Source organism: Sinocyclocheilus rhinocerous, unplaced genomic scaffold (assembly GCF_001515625.1).
Source record: "Sinocyclocheilus rhinocerous isolate Xijiao unplaced genomic scaffold, SAMN03320098_v1.1 scaffold570, whole genome shotgun sequence".
Taxonomy (NCBI): domain Eukaryota; kingdom Metazoa; phylum Chordata; class Actinopteri; order Cypriniformes; family Cyprinidae; genus Sinocyclocheilus; species Sinocyclocheilus rhinocerous.
In genome coordinates, this window is record NW_015654050.1 from 257532 (window position 1) to 277368 (window position 19837).

Here is a 19837-nt window from a genome sequence, read left to right on the forward strand (position 1 = left end):
CAAAACTCGCGTTTGAATCATCAGTGGCAATGAAAAACACAGCGGCCTAGCGTGAGGGGAAGCCCCGGCTTAGCGTGCGCTGAGGCCGGTATAGAGTGAGCTGAGGCGGGCTGGACTCCGCTTTGTCCACGGTGAAAGCCGATCCGGAGATCCACAGCGTGAAGTTGATGTATTTCCTCAGCGACTAGCACGGATCAGCTCTAGGCATGACGAAGCGGATATCGTCCTCTTTTGGAAGGCCAAACAAAGTAGTTTCGCTTTCACAACGAAGCACACAGCGTCTTCACGACATGGCTGCAGCGTCAACAATACTACAGTGAGAATAAAAGTTACGCTTTCTTTCTTTGCGTGAACATTTGGGCGGTGTTATGCAAATCTTCCCACATCGTGACTTAGGTATGTGGGGGCGTGTTAGAACGAGCCATTTTAGGTAGGTGTGGCTGACTCTTAACTTTTATAAAGAATATCTCTTTGGATTTGAGACTTTAGTCTTTGCAACTTTACAGATCTTCTTTATGCACCAAGAGCTTGTAACACTCCAAAGAGAAAGGAAAAATTGAAATCGCATTATATGACCCCTTTAAAGTTGATAAATGCCTCTAGTTTTAATAATTTAAACAGGCCTTTGAAGTTTGGGCAATAACTTCTGGCAGTGATGTGTTTTCATGTAGGTGATTCTGTGCTAACTTGATCTAATATTTTGTTTTTTAAAATGTTGTAGATTTAAGTAGCAAATAAAAATCTCTAAAATTATTGAATATATTTTGAGGAAAAAAGTCTTCTTAATGATTCCCAGTTTTGTTTAAGATAATTGAAGCAACGGTTTTTCAATAACTTTTACAATAATGTAAAAGTATGGTATTTGGGGTAAAAAGCTCCCCTGCTGTTAGGTAACATGATAATTAATAGATGGCTGACTTTTCCATTTGTTGACATGACATGGTTGTTAGATGGTAAATATCATTAATTTTCCTTCAGTGCTTTCAGAATCTTTACTTTTTAAAATTATTTTGTTTCTGTATTTTAAAATATATTCTTATATTAATATTTTAATTTACAAAAAATTATTATTTTATTTATCAAAATAAGCAGAAAAACTTTACTAAAGTGGTTGTTTTGAGCAAGTATTAACTTAGACATTATAAAAAAAAAAACATTATTTTAGCTGAAGTTATTTGTATTTGTATATTTGTATCAATACTGTGTGCCTTTTGCCCCATGCTTTTTACCCCGTGTGGGTTAAAAGGCCCCCCTTGCTACCTCATACATTTATAAGATTTTTAAACAAAAACCACTTGTATGATTTATTTTTACACAAAATCTGTTGCTCCATAAATGTTTAATACAAACGATATTTTTTCTGCAATCATACATTATGGGCGTAGTGAAAAGCACAACGTGTGTGCCTTTAGCCCTGTTGTACCCTCATTTTTTTTTTCTTAAACTTTTTTTTTTCATATGGTGATTGTGAAACGCGAAACATTTCACTTAAATGATTTTATGGTGAAATGTGTTATTTTTCATGTTAATCAGGTCCATTTTGATCAAGAAAAATGCACTGTGGCTTTAATTCAGTGTAAGCGGCGCAGCAAAAATAGACTAGGTGCTGAAACGATCACGGCACTGCCGCTTCTGCTCTGCTACGCGCTGCCGTGCCGCCTCTGCGTGCGGTGTGAATGCTCTAATCTGTTAACATGGCCGCCAAAAAAAAATACGCACTGCTTACGCGTGCGGTGTGAAACCGCCCTGTCAAACATTTGTGGGGGGTGAAATATCCTTTTTCACACTGACAAATGTCATATTATGGACATAAAATGGGTGGTAAACAATATTCATGTTGACTTTAATAGAGACAGCTTAGTATATTGAGCATCCTTGCATCCCACTGAGTGATTTCTTTTTTCAAAACTTGCTTTTCTATTGATCTTGTTGAAACTATAAATGATTCCTGACTTCATTTGTCTGATGCATTAATAAAACTGTCTAGACTGAACAGAGAGGTGCAAGTTAAAGTGGGTCCAATGCTATGTTAAATTCATGTCAGATTCAGTAAATCTACAATCAGAGAGATGGAGAGAAGTTCCTCAGCTGAGAAGAGAGGCTCCACTTCACATTTAGAGCAGAATTGATCCCTATGTACTGGTGACAGGCCTGTCTGACAACATGCTATTAAAGATTTTAGCTTAGCAAAACATATGCTAGCAACGAGAAGACAAAACATGTTATTACCCAAACAACCCGCTGCAGGTGTTTCTCAACCCACAGTTCTCTAAACTGGAATGAGATTTTATAATATGGAAAAAGACATTTTGGTCTGATTTTCTGTGTGTGTTTTCAAGTCGTTGGCTAATGATGTAGAACCATGTTGTGTTTTCACCTGTGGTAACGGAGAACTTTTCCTAGAACAAAAAGAAAATAAAACAGAAATAAAAACAGTTGTCACTGGAATTTTAAAGCAGATTGTGAAAGTTTTCAGTTGTACTTAATCACAAAGGCAGTCAAGCAATAGACTAGCAGGTCTCTGCAGGGCCAGAATGATGCTAATAATTTTGGTTTATACAGTAGGCTATGTGAATGTTTTAAATGAACGTTAATGTGAATGGAAGCCCTTTAAAGTGAACTGAATCCACTTTCAATAGTATTTGAGACTTCAGCTGTTCTTAGTATTGTGGTCAGGCTAGTCATTTTGTTTTAATAATGGCTGGGTACTCTAATTTGGCTAGAAATGCTAAAATAGCTTAGCATAGTTTAGCATGACGAATCTCTAAGGGTAATATCCCTGCTAAAACCACTCTTAAACCAGTCTAAACTAGTTTGCTGGTCTTACCTGGTCTCCAAGCTTGTCAAGACGGTCTGGTTTGATAGATTTAGAGGGGTTTTGGAATCCAGTTAGCCGACCTGCTTAGCTAGGCTGGAAAAGCAGCAAGACTAGTAGCTTAAACTATAGGACCAGCAAACTGATTTAGTAGAAAAGATTGTGCTTGGCTAAATATGAATTGCTAGCTGAACAGGAGCATTAGAGCTAATCTGCAAAATTTGAAATAGGCCAAGTTTCCCAGACTCATGTAAACAAAAGTTTGGAATCAGTTTTGGTTGTTTAAAATGAAATTGCACTCTGCAAATGCAAAAGCACATTTTCCTCAAATTACTAGTTTATACTAATAGAAGTGTGCCCTAATGTTTATACTGTAGAAACAAGGCTTTATTTGTGCTAGCAATGCTAGGCTTAACAAATCAAATGTGAAAGATGAAGATGGAATTCTTTCACTCTCTGTTCCTTTCTGTGTGTGAGTAAAACATGCACAGCAGCATTTTCCATCTGATAAATTGGCCTTTTTCTCAGATATGGCAGACAATTGAATGAAGGGGCTGGTTGTGTTGAGGCACATCTAATCTTCCTGCTATATGTGCTGCGTCTCCCTCAGGCCTTGTTGGCTGTTATTAAAATGTGCTTTTCCTTCAAGACAGGACCCGGACGTACTTACAGTCTCAGCTCGTTCCAGTCTCACTCAAATAGCCCTTCCAAAGTAGCAGATTATTTCCCTTCACTGCACATTGGCAATCATCTTGTCTCCCAGTGTGCATTTGAAGCCAGAATAGAGGAGAAGAAGAGGGAAGGAATATTCTAGATTTATTGCTTTATTGTGACAGCATTATTGCCACTCAGCTCTCACTGTGTTTACCTGATGTTATTGTTTTGCTATGATAAAGTAGCTTTTTATTTTCCTGTGGTTCAGTGTTTCATATAGTATATGATGAGTACTGGGAGAGAGAGGCGTACCGGTGGGAGGGTGTTTAGTGCTGAGTTATAGGCCCTGTAACTCAACCATGGAGCCATTTTGTTTAGAGAAATTGATACATGGTCTTGGGTACTGTAACGGGGCTGACAAGGCGTGAGACATGCGGATCCATGTGCAAGCTTTATTAAGCAGAGAGATCAGAACACAGGCAGGGTCGACCAATGGCAAAACAGGTATATGGCTGGCAAGACACAAGAATAATCCTAGGGCTAGCGAAGGTCAACGAACGGCGAACAGAATCAAAAGGGGCAAGACTAAAGGGATAAATCCAGGAAAACAGGCGAAGATCAGAAACCGAGAAAACAGACAAGGCAGGCAAGACTAGGCTAGGCTAGGCTAGGAAGCTAACGAGGGCTCTGTAGAGTAGCTATCACTACTGGCGATAAGCGCATACAATACTCGGCAGTTGAAGGGAGTGAGATAGAGTGTTAAATAGTGAGTGAGTGATATGAAACAGCTGTGTGCAATCAGTGCTGTGTGCAATCAGTGCAATGAATGATGGGATATGTAGTCCGAGGTGATATGCAACAGTGTGTAGTGCGAGAGTCAATGAAATGGAAAGGGTGACCTCTGATGGCTAGCAGACGGAAGTTCATGGACCGGATACGTAACAGGTACAGTGTGTCCAATTTTTCTAAAATAACAGATGAGTGCTGCTACAGTACCAGTAAAAGCATACTGCTTTCTTTGTAAGTCAAGAGGATTTAAAAAATGAGTCATCCCAGATAGCACACGTACGTCTGCAAGATGTCTGTTAAAGATTGGAGAGAGGTGTATTGTGGACTGAGCAGTTGCGGTCAAGAGAGTGTAGGCTGTTCATTAACAACAGTTTAACCACTTATTCTCTGGGGCGTTTTTGGTATTTTCGCCTAAATTTGACATACTCAAATTCAAATGTTTACCCTACACAGCGCTGGCTGAGAGCGCTTTTGATATGGAGAGTGCGTCTTTGCCAGACGCGCGTCTATTTCGCAACCTGTACAAAACGCTATATATCTCACCGATGGAAGCACGCAGAAACGTAAAAATTGTCTTGTTTGAAAGAAGAGATCCTAATCTAATAATATAGAGTATATAGATATTTGTGGCTGTTTGCGGCTGACTGAAGCAGTGCTAATGGGCTGATACCATATAAGGAAGGCTATGTAAATGAAGCATAAAAATTTTTAACGCGATTTTGGACCCGTATCCGGGTCCGCAGAGTTTATTAAAGAACAAAATACATTACGAACAAAACTCTCCCGACGACGGCGATTTAATAACGCTTTGCTGATTTTCGCATGTCTTTGCAGTCTAATGTTTGTTTTGTCAACAGCAGCTAACACAAAACTAGCCAATCTGCGGGTCTCCATTCTCTCCGAGACGCCACAACGTTGCTATGGTTACCACGCTGCCATTCATGGCAGTTTCAGGAGTTTCAGAATTTAAATGCGGTTGTCACTCCTGAAACTTGCAGTGTGTACGTGGCCTTAGTTATAACTGACTTTTAGTTTACGTGCTTAGGATTTATCATGGATTTGCTGAATTTATGGCCAGCAAAGCAACACATAGTAAAATTTGAAAAGTTTTTATTTTTCGGATAATAATTACAGATCGAATATTCGACTACTTGTGCAAACCCCTAGTAGGTTTAGGGTTGGGCTAGGTGTAGATGTTAATAAAACAACGTGATCGGTAGCAAATTTAATTTATTGTTATTTTTTGGTGAGATTTTGTGTCACTTCCAGCCGTAGCTATATCCCTTTTAGCCAAAACCGAGACAGACTGGGAAGAGAGATGTAATAATAATGTAAAATATGTGGAAAATAATGCCTTTTTGGAACAATCAAGCATGAAAACCTATTCTAGTACACCCCAAAAACCAAAGCAATACTTCATATAAGGGCATAATAGGACCCCTTTAATACAACGTGACCATTTGATAAAGTATTTTTCTAAACATCTATTTGACATCTGATAGGAAACGTCCTGTAGACATTGCAGATGAGCAAACACTCTAAAAAATATGTCTTGCAGATGTAAATGCAGATGTCAAATAGACGTCTCTGTGAGCTACCAGGGATCTGTAGGAGGAACAGCAGGATCAGGTAGCCTGAGAGACTAAAGTATAGGGCACGGCGTCTTATTGAATGACTGCTTCAATTGAAAGTGACAGCAGGGAGGGAGGTAAAGGGAATTTGGAGGGAACAGAAAAACAGGGCATTGTGGGAGCACAAGGGTCATGACTGCCACAGGCGATGCCTCAGGGTTTCCACAGTCATTGACAAATCACCTGTTACTTATGTGTCTTAGTCAACTCCATGAACAGACACACAGAGAAATGCTTATGTGTACATTACCGTTTGATTCTTTTGTTGCCAAATAGCTATTTAGTCATGCTGGTATGCACTCTAACAACCACTTTTCACCATCCAATTAATATTTGAGGATAAAATCAAGTCCTGTCACACATTTATTTTATTAGATATCCTTTTCACTCCAAAATACATTAAATTAGCAAGTAGAATATGTTGCAAATAGTAGTTCATGTTGACTGCAAATATAAAGTGTGTGTGTGTGTGTGTGTGTGTGCAGGGACAAGGTTATGGTGACAGCAGGGTTTTAATTACTGAAGGATGAATGTTTAACTCTCTCACACTTCTCAATTGAATTTTGCCTGAGACAGAGAAGCCAATTGAAGCATATGAACATGAACTTGATCCCAAACAGGGAAGTTACATTAAACACTCAGTGGGAATTTGCCTTCCCTCGACTGAATACTGAACTGTGAATGTGTGTGAGGGATGGGGGCTTTGAAATGACGCATATAAAGCTCAGTATCTAGCACAGCTTGCATACTTGTTGTTTAATTCCTTCAGGCTCACAGCAACATCTCATTTATACTATCAACTTAAGGTTTAGTGTGCTTTATTGACATGACAAATGATTTGTATAATTCGTATATCTAAAACGTTTGCAGTTTAGTTGCGGAGAAGGAAAACTAGATAATAATGTGCATAGAATTTTCTTTGTTTTCTTACAAAAACCATTTGTAGGTTGATTTCCCGCCATAAATGAATCAACCTGTTGCATGAGTTTAGGGGCAGGGCTGCTGATTTATCTGGCCAATAGCAGATGAGGGGAGTATTCAGGAAACCTGTTTGAAAATAGTATTTTGCAGTTCTGCTAGTGATGACAAGTCTGATTCTTTTCCGGGAACTGGCTCTGTCATACAGTTCATTTCAGTGAACTGATTCAAATAACCGATTCAACAGTTTATGTAATTATGCAATGATGTCACGTATACTAATATTAAAGCATCAAATAATGATGTGAAACATGGATGTTTTACATGTCTAAAGCATATGAAGTGAATAAACTAGTCTTAATCAACTCACCCTTTTGCCTAAACCATAAGAAACCATGAAAAAAAATTATAATAATAAATTCACCCCCTCATTCAAGTCAGCTGCTCGGTTCAGCTCATCGGTTGTCTGTGGACGAGTTGAAACTATTTCCTCAGATCAGTGTACTGGTGACTCGAGAAGAGCTGTAACCATTAATCAACTCTTGACTTGAGAGAAAACCAATAATAGTGTTTTGCTGTTGACTCGGAAACGGATCACTGTTATATTTCTAATGTTTTATTTGTTACTTAATTCTTTCTTTTTTTTTTTTCAAAGTTCATGAGAAGCATACATTTTGGCCCCTTCATGAAACCCTTGTCAGACAGTTCTCAGCATGTCGGACACCTCCGTACTGTTCTCAGTTCAGTGTACTGTTGGAGTAACTGGAGCGCTGAATGAGTTACAAAAACCAGCATCCTAGAATTATATACTCCTGGATATTAGCTCATTTTGAGTTGGAGGGACTGCCAGGCACATCCAAAAGGAAGTTATGTTTGAGTAACAAACTATTTCAGATGGTTCAGTTCGATTTGGTGAACTGGTTCATCCAGTTTACTAAAAGAACCGGCTCAAAAGAACGCTTTGTGAACCTGACATCCCAAGTCAGTAGTGCTAAATTACTCTCTTCACCTTCACAGAAAACAAATCCAAAAAAAGAAAACAAACAATAAATTGCTAGGTCATAAATAAAGAGGATTAAAGCTCATTAAAACGGTGGGGAGAAAAAGGTTGAAAAAAGCAATAATTGAAATCAGTTATATTTGCATTAACATTAACATTATGTTGCATTAACATTAACATAATAAACAAAACAATATAAGGACTACTTTATGTGTTCCCTGTGAAAATAAATCTGTGACATGTCAAGGAATTGGATACTTGGAGAACGTGGTTCGATTGTAATGCAGATTGTGAATGCAAACCGTGCCAGGCTTACTTCATTTTGACATTTGTGTAATTGCAAATAATTATGCCTGTTACAGTTACCATACAAAGCTAATGTATTTTCATGGCACAGAGGAGATGACGACAGTACTTCTCAAAATTTTGAATAATTTAGTTTTCCACATACATTTCTCAGATTTTACCAGACCACACTGCCGTACATGAAAGTGAAAATGTTATGACAAAATAAATGAATGAATATTTATCATTCTATATATACATTTTGTAAATACTATATATTATTGTATTTACAATTTCGTATATATTCTGCATTATTTAAATATAAGTTCAATATTAAATGTTGTATTCAATAATATTCAGTATTACAAATACTATATATTATTGTATTTACAATTTCTTCTACATTATTATTATTATTATTATTATTGTTTTAATTTGAATATAATAATAATAAATTATTATTTAAGTCAAGTCAAGTCAAGTTTATTTGTACGGCGCTTTTCACGATACAAATCATTGCAAAGCAACTTTACAGCAAATTAAGTTTCTACAATATTTAGTGGTAGCTTATCAGTGGTGACTGTCAATTAATGTACATATGGCAGAAATGTACGGAAAAATCAATTTAAGACGTAATAAAACAGACGATGAACACTATTAACAGCAATTATTATATGATGCAATCAAACTTATAGCAAAATGTGGTAGTTCTGTATGTTGTTTCAGGGTTGGCATCATCTGCATCATCTATTATTTAATTAATTAAATAATACTACTACTAATATTATTATATTAATATTACATATTAAATAAACTTATTTTACTAAATTCTACTAACTTATAAAATTAATATTAAATACTAAATAAATTAATTAATAATAATAATTACAGTGATAAATTAATTATAGTTATTATTAGTAGTAGTAGTAGTAGTAGTAGTAGTAATATAGCATCTTCAATAATAATAATATGTTTGACTTTTTTTTTTTTTGAACATACATTTACATCGTAAGACTATGTTCATGGTTTCATGATAATACCATGGAATTCTTTGAAGTACCTTTGAGTAGCGTGTAAATACCATGTTAAATGAAGATGGTAACCTTTTTGTACCATGGAATTACAATGATCTTTGTACGTTTGTAAAGATAACTTTTAACTAAGACATTGTGTGCCGTTTTTTAATCTCTCAATTTATTTATATAACAACTTCACAACAACTAGTATAATAGTTAACGTTTTGGAGACATTTTCAGAAATCAGGCCGTCGCATGTATAGCACAAACAAGCACACACATGCACACTTAACATCTAAACTTGTCTGAATACAGTGCGCCTCGTGGAGAACTGGCCCATTTTGTCCGTTCTACAGAACTCTGATTAGATGCGCTCACATGCTCACACACTTTGATGTTTTCTTATCCTTCAGTCTAATAAGATTAGCAGAAGCTTCTTTTTTCTGCGTTTCTTCTCACTCTTAAGAAGAGAGCGAATGAACAAGGTCGTCAGAGTGGATCGATAGATGAAGCTGCAGTCAGTTGTATGTTCAGTGAAGTCAGTTTCATGTCATGTGTGTTGAGAGAACATTAAATGAACCCTGCATACTTAAAGTGTTTGATTTAGTGCTGTTGTCAGCAGTGGCCTACATCACCAACATTTTCATACACGTTGTAAGTACACATGTATATTCGCAGACGGCTTCTCGTGTTGTCTCTCGACTGCATCTCACTTGAGGGGATTTAAGATCTATCAGATTTAAATTCGACCGAGGTTTGAAACTGTGCAATTCTTTGAAGTATAACGAACTCAACATTTTTAAGCAACTTCAAACGACAACACGACTATCACTTCTGGTCTCAGAAGGAACATTAATTAATTTCCATTTTCATCTTGAAGGATAAATAAATCACACAAAAAGAGGTTTACAACACCAAACAGACTGAATCCTGTTAGCGCCATAGCATTTAGCCCAATCTGATTTGACAGAAGCTATACTTATTAATTACAGTGCAGGGTTAAAATAAATAAATTCATTAATTAATACATAATTGAATAATGGAAAAAATACATTATTTAAAATACATAGAAATAAAAACATTAAAATGTAGCTTTCAAATTAAATTGAGAAATTAAGTTATATTGTCACTGCATGAATATTAGATACATAATTAATACATTTTGTACATTATTTATTTATTTAGGCCTAACTTTGTGTTCATATTTAGCCATGGTGGGCTTATTAAAGCTATTAAAGCAGTTGTTGTTGTTGTTGTTTTCTTATCAACATATTTTCTTACTCAGTACTAACAATACCGTGGGAAGTCTGTAAAGTTACAATATTTAATTTTTAATTTTATGTTAGTATCGACTTGGTACTGAAGAACTAGTACTTTGTATGCATTTATATTGATCTCTGTTTGATGCAGAAGAAAAGAAATGGAGAAAGAAAACAGATAAAAGGCTAGAGAACCAGAGAGCAAGGAGAAAATAATAGGAAGATGCAGAGAGAGAAGACAGAGAGGGACTTTAAAGTCGACAGCAGAAGCTTCAATTCAATAAAGACTGGAGCTGTGTTGTAAGAAAATGAAAAGTCTTGTAGGGAGTCATTAGGCAATGTGTGGTTTCTGGCATTGACACAATGCCACAGGGAGATGCCAGCCCAGCAGTAATAAAGTGAGTCTGTGTGTTTGCGAGAGAAAGTGTGTGAGGTAAGCGTGTTCTTGCTATCTCTTTCTAAGATTAAACCTTTTTTTTTTTCTTTGTATCATTTCATATTTGTTTGGTAATATTTGTTTTGCAGTAGTTCAGGGTTATAGCAAAACAGAATATATATACGCTTATTAATTATTTATTAGATTAGTTTTGTTTAGTTCTTCAACAGAATTTATCCTCCCCCACTTTTTGCTGGCACTGTACATATTCTGAATATACACAGATTATATATAAGGTTTGCTCTTTGTTTTGGTCTATACCACATTATATTTTAGTCTTTTTGATTGCAAATTCACCTAATAGTTTGTGCAATTAATTTGCTACTTCATTAGTTCATTCTCTATGGATCGTTGCTTCATTTCCTAAATCTTTTAGAGTTTTGTTCTGGGAAAATAGTCACGCTTTGTCAGTGTATAGGCAATTTAATAAAAAATACTAATCATCATTATCATCATAATACACATTTTTAACAATCTCATATATAATAATAATCTGTGACAAACATAATTTAATAATTTGTTAGAAATAACTAACAATTTGTAGGTTATATATAATTTCAAATGAAATAGGTCTCACATGTTCATTTAATCAATTAATATCAGTGTTATCAATGTTTTATTATCATTTTGCAGTTATACTAGTTGCCATCTATGTTCACATTTCAAACTTTTATTTCTAATCTTAGATGTTTCTTTCCCAATTTGATGAATTTCCAGAAATGTTTCTCTTTAAAATTGTGCGGACTCTGGTTTCTGGGATTCCTAATTGCGGCGATTACAGTTGCAACTGCGCATAGCATTTCAAGATCCTGTGCCCTCCTTCAATTAGACCTAATGTCAACAGCTCACTGTAGCTGGCTGCCAGAGTTCCCTCATTTTGAAGAGCCATGGGAATGGGTGATATCCACACTTCTCTCCAAGAACCCCCAAGCTGTCCTCAGCCTGAATGAGGACTTTGGAGTCCTGCAGGTTAGAGAGCTGGAGCTCATTTCAAGACATCTCTACTTGGACAGTATAGTTGGCAGCCTTCTGACACAGATATAGCCACCCACACACTCATACGATCAGTTATTTACCGCCAAAGTTCAGTCCCTGAAGCAGGCAGTAATAATAAGCGGCACTGCAGGTGCAGCGGTCTGAACGGGGGGAAATAAATGAGTGTTTATCCTCCCCATTCCTGCCGCTGAGGGACAGCTGAAAGTTATCAGCTTTCCAGAGCTCTCCACAAACTGCCAGAGTTGTAGTCAGAGCATGGGTTAAAGCACTATTTCACTTAAAAATGAAAATTCTGTCTTAATTTTTTCACCTTCATGTTGTTCCTAAGCCATATAACATTCTTTATTTTGTAGAACACAAAAGACAGTATTTTTGAAGAATGTTTCAGCTGTTTTTATCCATATAATGAAAGTCAGTGGGGTTCAGAACAACTTTGGAGGCCATTCATTAAATGAAAAAAGATGAGCGAGTTCCTTCCATCATGTGTGCGGTGACCTTCGAGAAGTTGTTAATTCATCATCTTTCACGAATCACATGCTCCTCTTCGTCAGCTGTTATGCATGTGAAGAACGTAGACTGCTATTCATTATGGCTCATCTCTTACTTTAGCATGTCACATTGTGTCAGTGTTATTGATATATGTTGCACTAGAAGCTCAGAACAATTTTCCTCAGCAATCCTATAGATTAATGATCGTGCAGTTGCTTGGTGACTAGCAGGACAGCCCGTAATATACCACAGATTGTCAGTGGATTTCATTGGAGGGATGCAGGGCATCTCATACTGTATGTGCATATTTGGTTTGCTGTACACACAAAGTGTTGAGTGTCTCTCCATATGCTTGTCTTGAGTAAATTACCTCAGGTTTTGGCCAGAATTGTCATTTAGAATCACAAATGTCTCTACTTTGCTACAAGCCTTGTGGAAGAGATCTTCACACCACTCCAAACAGGCTTCAAACCAGCATCATCTGGCATGGGAGGCAGGTGCGCTAACAAGGACGCAAAAGACCAGAGCGTCAGTTTCTTGTGTGCCTCTTGAGACTGTGAGGGTAAGGTTTACCTGCACAGGTCTTATCTGGCCTCCGTGACACTCACCCACCTAAACCTTTCCCCCACTCGGGTCACGGCACCAATGTAACTGGTCCTACTCTCTCCGCTCCAAGGGGTATTTGAATCAGTATCAACTAGCATGGAAAGCGGGTGCACTAACGAGGAAGTTAAAAACCACTGCATCAGGTTCTAGTGCTCCTCTTTAGGCCCCAAGTGTGAGGTTTACCTGCACAGTCTTGTCTGGCCTCCATTATACTCAGCTCCCTTAAAACTCACTCCCATTTGGGCCACAGCACCAATGTAACAGGACCTACTCTCACCCCTCCAAGCGGAATTTAAACCAACGTTAACTGGCATTGGAGGCGGGTGCGCTAACAAGGATGCTAAATTCCACAGCGTCATTTTCTAGTGTGCCTCTTGAGTTCCCGAGAGTAAGGTTTGCCTGCAAAGGACTCATCTGGCCTCCATTACACTCGCCCCCCAAACCTCACTCCCATTCGGGTCACGGCACCATTGTAACACTGGATGCTGAAAACCACAGCTTCTGTTGTCAGTCATTTACTCAGTCAGTTTTATTAAGATGTATTAAATGCTGTTGAATGCTGACATCCAAATTGATATCCTTTAAATTATGTCTAGCTTGAAGCTTTACAAGCTACAGTTTCAAAGTAGCTTCCCCAACACTGGTGTTTCCCCTGCTTGCGTGAGTTTAATTCTTGACCCCTTCTTCTCAGAGGAGAGCGCAACCATTGAGCTACAACTATGGTGAACATGGAGGGGAAATGTAGAAACAAGGTCAACATAAGATACTACTGATACCACAACAATACAAGAGCTAAGAGTGACAGAAAGTGCAAGAAAGAGAAATGTCATGCTTGTAAAGGGAGACAGACATACAAAGGGGGTGGATATGGAGGTCGGTGGGTTGACCGAATGATGGGGTTGCTGTCAGTAAGGTCTGCCAGCATATATTCCCCTTTCACCCTTCCTCTTGTATATGCTATAAATTAAGCCCAAGTAAGTTTAAGTGTGTCCTGGTAAGTGTCTATTTGCCTTTGTCCACTGATCAAACTGCAGGCTCAGACCTAATTGGGTCTGTTTGTCTTTGCTTCACTGAGCATGAGCCAGTTAATTGGTCTACTGTACATCCTTGGAGGCTCATCGATTGGCCAGTCCAGTTATCCAGTTATAGGCTTTGTGATGTGTGGGAGGAACCACTTGATCTTTCTAAGCCAAGATTGGCTGATAGACGTCCACTTTGATGTGAGAGCTCAAAAAAAATGCAGCTTTCATCCCTCCTATCGCCTCACACCAGACCAGGATAAAGCATTGTTACTTAGAAACCAGCCTTTCCCCATCATGCCTCGGGCCTGGCATACCTGTAATTACAGCCACACACATGCAGCAGTCTTGACCTTCATTCTGAGCTGTGAATATGGTGCCAAACGTAGGGCATCTGGGGGGTTAGGGAGAGTGCTCAGAACTCTGGGTTGATTTTAAACCCCCTGGCTTTGAACAAACCCACAGGCCCATGCAGACAAAACTCCAGCTGGACCTCAACAACTAGACTGAGATTAAAGATATAACTGCTCAAACAGAACACAGTGTTAGAGATATGAGGATGTGGGCTGGGGTAAATACAGGTTATTAGAATATCGCTTGGTATTTTTGTCAGCTGCAAGGTCCAGATTGTGCTGATCGTGGGAAAAGTAATGGCATTTTGAGATGATAGTAGATGGAGGGAGGAGGAGATGTGCTGCAGATATGCAAAATACATCAAATGATTGTATGCTTCATTTATCTTCTCTTTTTTTCTTTCTCCAGGGCAGGACCGCAGTGAAGCAGCTCTGATAAAGCGTTTTAAGGGGGATGGCGTTCGCTACAAGGCCAAGCTCATTGGGATAGATGAGGTCACTGCCGCAAGAGGAGACAAACTCTGTCAGGACTCAATGATGAAACTCAAGGTGTGTGGTATTGTGGCATAGCGGTTAGTGGTATAGTGGTTGCTTACTATATGTTACAATATGTTTTATGTACTGTATGTTATATATATATATATATATATATATATATATTTACATATAATTACATATATTTCTGGCCCTCAAATCTGATTGGCTGAGAGGAGTGCGATATTCTAGTTATATTGGAACTCCAACCATTTCACCATTTGTATCCCTCCGCTTGTGGTATTTCTCACAGCGAGTGTCATGGCGGACACCCAAATCCACTATAATTGTATAAATAATACTGTTTTTGTATCACAGAATGTAGTTTTAAGAGTTTTTAGGAGAGAATGTACTTTTTTAGACTTCAAATATGCGGTTTGTTAATAAAGATAACGTCTATTTACATTTACATTTAATAATTTAGCAGACGCTTTTATCCAAAGCGACTTACAAATGAGAAGAGCAAATAGAAGCAATTCAGACCAATAGGAGGGCAACAGTATACAAGTGCTGTATCAAGTCTCAGTTAGTCTAGCACTCAGTTAGTCTCAGTTAGTCTGTTTGAAAATTTGCTTCTATGTTTTCAGAGATGTGAACTCCAGGGCATCAGCGGCCGTTCAGCGCTCATGAACCCGCCGAGAGCAACCTTACCTCATTAAACATTTCATTTGCGTGCTGTTCTGACATGCTCTTTTTCTGAGCGTGTACACCTTAAGCGTGCACACACTAAAAACCCTGTCAAACAGCGCCTGTTACTGGACTAAGTTATCTTTCGCGTCTAATTGCACTAATACTGTCAAAACACACACGGTTTACATATAAGCACAGTTGGTTATGTCTAAAGTTAAAGTAAACATTTGAGAGAAAAGCACAAATAGAATGACAGTGACAAGACAAGACAGATAATAAAAAGAATAAAAATAGGATAAGTAAATAGGAAATAACAACAACAACAACAACAACAAAAAAAAAAATATATATAAAATATATATAGTATATATATATATAAAAAAAAATACACAATATACAAAGTAGACAATGGTTGCTATTTGTGTGTACAGGTGTGTTATGTACAAATTCAAGGAAAAGTAAAAATAGGTATGTGTGTTAAATAAATACATGTATAAATAGTGTTGTGTATTACACGTTTATTGCCAAGTTATAAGATGGATTGCTTGAGGGAAAAAACTGTTCTTATGCCTGGCCGTTCTGGTGCTCAGTGCTCTGTAGCGCCGACCAGACGGCAACAGTTCAAAGAGGAAGTGGGCTGGGTGTGAGGGGTCCAGAATGATTTTGCCTGCTCTTTTACTCACTCTGGATGAGTTATTAATCTAATATAAATATATATCTTACTGTCTTAATTGTTTAGAATTTTAGAAGGCATTAGCTTCTTGCCGATCCACGGGTTCACATTTACAGCTCTATGTGTTTGCTGCTTAAAATCATGGGTGGATTTTCACATTGGTCTGAACAAAAACAGCAGACGGGCTTATTGAAAATGAAAATGCATTCTCTGCCAGTAGGAGGAGCTTTTGGAACGGCAGAAATATAGCGGTTTCCCCGGTAAGAAAAAAGAGGTGCTGTGCTCATAAATGCTAAATGAAAATGCCATTGAAACTTTTTAAGACCTCTTGAAATTATAATTAAAACTTTTCTTATACCATTTCAGGTATTTAATATTTTTTATGGCTTTAAATGTCATTGTTATTTAAAATAATATGTGATATCTGTGATTGACTACAATGCTCAACGCTGCAAGAACACAATGTAAATAGTAACTTTTGATGCTGTCAGGAGTGCAAACGCAAATACACACTGGATATTTTGCCAAATCTTCAATGGGCTAGTTACGTATCGCTGCCATCTTGGATTTCTGGTCTAGGGAGTTTGGGCATAGACACTTCCTGTTTTGCTAAACGACAGTCTACCCGACAGTCAAAGCATCACGAAAGTCTGGACTCAGAGGAAGACCGCGAGGGTTTAGGGTGCGATTTGGGACAGGGCATATATATGTTTATATTTATAATATAACTTAAAATGCAACTAAGATCTACATTATTATTATTACTATACTGTAAATGTTAATTGAGCCAGTGGCATTTGAAACTTTTGTATGTTTGTGTCAGGCAGAGTTGAATGAATGAAATACACTAATCTGTACTGTTCACGAAATGAAAGTTGACTTGAACTCATGGTGTGTACACATAGCTACACAATGTCTTTTTCCCTTACCAATTATGTAAATGTGCAAATTAATTATTTCTCGAAAATGATTGTATTGCATTTACTTTTTTGAACTGAAATACATTTGCCTTGTGAGACATCAATTGATCTTCATAAATATCCGTTTCTCAATTCTGCACATGCATCAGTTTGTTCCATCAACATTTTCACAACATATTTTAATATTTTACATTTACACATAGTGATCTTAGAATCAAACATATTTTTAGATGAAAACACAGGCTGTAAAAAGATAAAATTAGTACATAGTTATGACTAATTTAAAGATTTGTTTTATTTGTTAATTAATGCAAACAATGTTTTAAAATATACTGTATGCGCTGCTTATAGACACCAGACAGATAATGATTTATGCAACAAATGCTAATTTTCACGAAACAGATAAATATCAGTGCTGTCAAATGATTAATCGTGATTAATCGCATCCAAAATAAAAGGTTGTTTTTTACATAATATATGTATGTGTACTGTGTATATTATATATACAGTGGGTACGGAAAGTATTCAGACCCCCTTTATATTATGTAAACAAAAACTTTTTTTGTATGCGATTAATCGTTTGACAGCACTAATAAATATGAATAAAAATACAGGGAAATACAAACACCAATATTTTAATAAATACAAATCTACTATAATTAAATTATGTTAAATTGTACAGATACAGTTATAAATAAGGTTAACAAATAAACAAAACATACATTGAGTCCATAATGCAGAAATCTCTGAGCGTCTCCTTTGACAGTCGCAAACCTTATGATCTTATAAATAGCAGTCAGAACAAAATCAACTCTCCGAAAATGTACAGTATTGCACATTTGAGTGGTTTATGTTTGAATGAATAGATCCCCGTGAATTTTGACTAACCACTGATGCTGAACCACATAATCAACAGTGGAAAGAATGAAGCAATCTCCTAAGCATGCCCACACTCGCGTCGCCGAAGCTCATTGACATCATCTTGGTCAACTAGCCAATTGCTTTTGCTTTCGTTTGAGGGTATTTAGCACCCTCTAGTACCCTTGTTGAACCGGGCATGGGCTTGGCTGACAATGAGGATTCCATGACTAGTTTTTGCAAAGTTTTCTTTTAAGTGTAGTTTCATGGTTTAAATACCAGTAGTATTTATAATTACCTTTATTTGAAAACAATATGATAAGTGTTTTTGGCAATCCTCATTTAATTAGCTACTTAAAGTTGTAATTTCAGTCAGTTGAATGAATAAGCCACATCAATTAGACTGGGTAATGACCCATGTGAACACCAGGGGTCACACTACCATGTGTATGTGGGTTGCTTTATTTGTGCATGCATGTGCGCCCCTGATACACACAAGTAGACATTGATACACATTGCCTTGATGCCTCCGAAAATCAGTGTCTTATTGTATGTTCGCCATAAATTGCACCCTTTTCACCAGAGTTTAGATTGGTTTCGTAGTGTGTTTGAGAGAGTGGGTGATGTTGCCGTCTGATTTGCATGTTGGTCTGATTGGAATGTCCAGACTGTTATTGATCCGAGCTGTTTACCTCTCACTCATCCAGACACATAATCTATACTCATATTCCCACAGTCCTCCACTCCTTAGCAAACAAATGAGTCCCATAGTGTTTTTAATCTCTTATTCCTCTCTCTCATTTTTTATGTCTCTCTGTTCTGTCGGGAAGAAGAGTTTAAACAACGGTTTGACTTGAGTCTTTTCATATAATCCCCATCCTCCCTTGATAATCAACCCATGTAGCGCTCTAAAAACTTCATTAAGCATCTGTCCAGCTTCTCCTACAGACGAAGCTCTGCCCAGGTACTCTGTATTGCACATGTACATCTTATATTTCACGTCTGCAACTCCAGCAACATTTATACACACACTGTCTGAGTTTGAAATGTCAGCGCTTGTGCTCTTTTCGCCATGATCTTCCAGCTGCTGGCATTAGAACGGCTCATTCATCATCCCGCCAGCACATATTGATAGGCATAATGGTGTGCTAACATACATCATGTGACTGATGGATGCTGCTCCCTGCACACTTGGAAGGAAGATCAAGAAACAGCATCATCTGATTGGCAAGAACGTATTATGGTCCTGGAAGACTTGAGGGCTCCAGCTGTTTGGAGAAACGGCCAAACACACAGCTTTGAATGGTTTGGACATATGAAGCAAGCTTGATTTTAGAACAAGTTTCGGCTTTTGGTTTATTGCAACTTTATATTTTGCAAATCTGACTTAACAAGTGGTTTATGAAAATATACAAAAACAAATGAGAAAAATTTTAAATGGATTTAGGTCTGCAGTGTGATATCTACTCATCACAGTGACGGATTCTGGCAAAGGCGGCGCACAACCATCTGGAGTGGCACTTTGTTCGCCATACCGCTCTCAGCTTCTCTATCGCTCATTTGCAGGAGTTTTACCTACCTCTACCTCTCTTGTTGAAAATTAATTGTGTCCGGTTTGAATTGTGTGTGGGTGAACAGTACAGATTAAGCATTTCTGTGAATTACAAAATAAAATGCATTGCTATTTGGTTTATTAAAAGTGCAAAATGTACTCATTCAAACGTGTGAATATTTTAATGTATCTGTAGTTTAATAATGATATTTTGTTTTTGTATTTTATTCAATTGCTGTTGACAAAATATTACATTTGCAGTGCCTTGCCCCGGGTCACTATGAGCCTTTCAGAGTGCTGCCTCTGGTACATTGTAAGAAATTATCATAATTTTATTGGTAAAAGACTATAAAAATGCTACTGTAAAAACCTGTTAATTAGTTAATGATTAGGTCCCTTGCTAT

The 19837-nt window shown here is 37.4% G+C and overlaps 1 protein-coding gene across 4 annotated transcripts in view; it reads left to right on the forward strand.

Annotated features, from left to right (window-relative positions):
- LOC107716552 (disabled homolog 1-like) overlaps positions 1-19837 on the forward strand; it is a 176802-nt gene that overhangs the window by 106567 nt on the left and 50398 nt on the right. For all 4 annotated transcript variants that reach the window (XM_016523028.1, XM_016523030.1, XM_016523031.1 and 1 more), the window contains exon 3: positions 14676-14815. In XM_016523028.1, coding sequence (XP_016378514.1) covers positions 14676-14815 — 140 coding nt within the window. The remainder of the gene's footprint in view (positions 1-14675; positions 14816-19837) is intronic.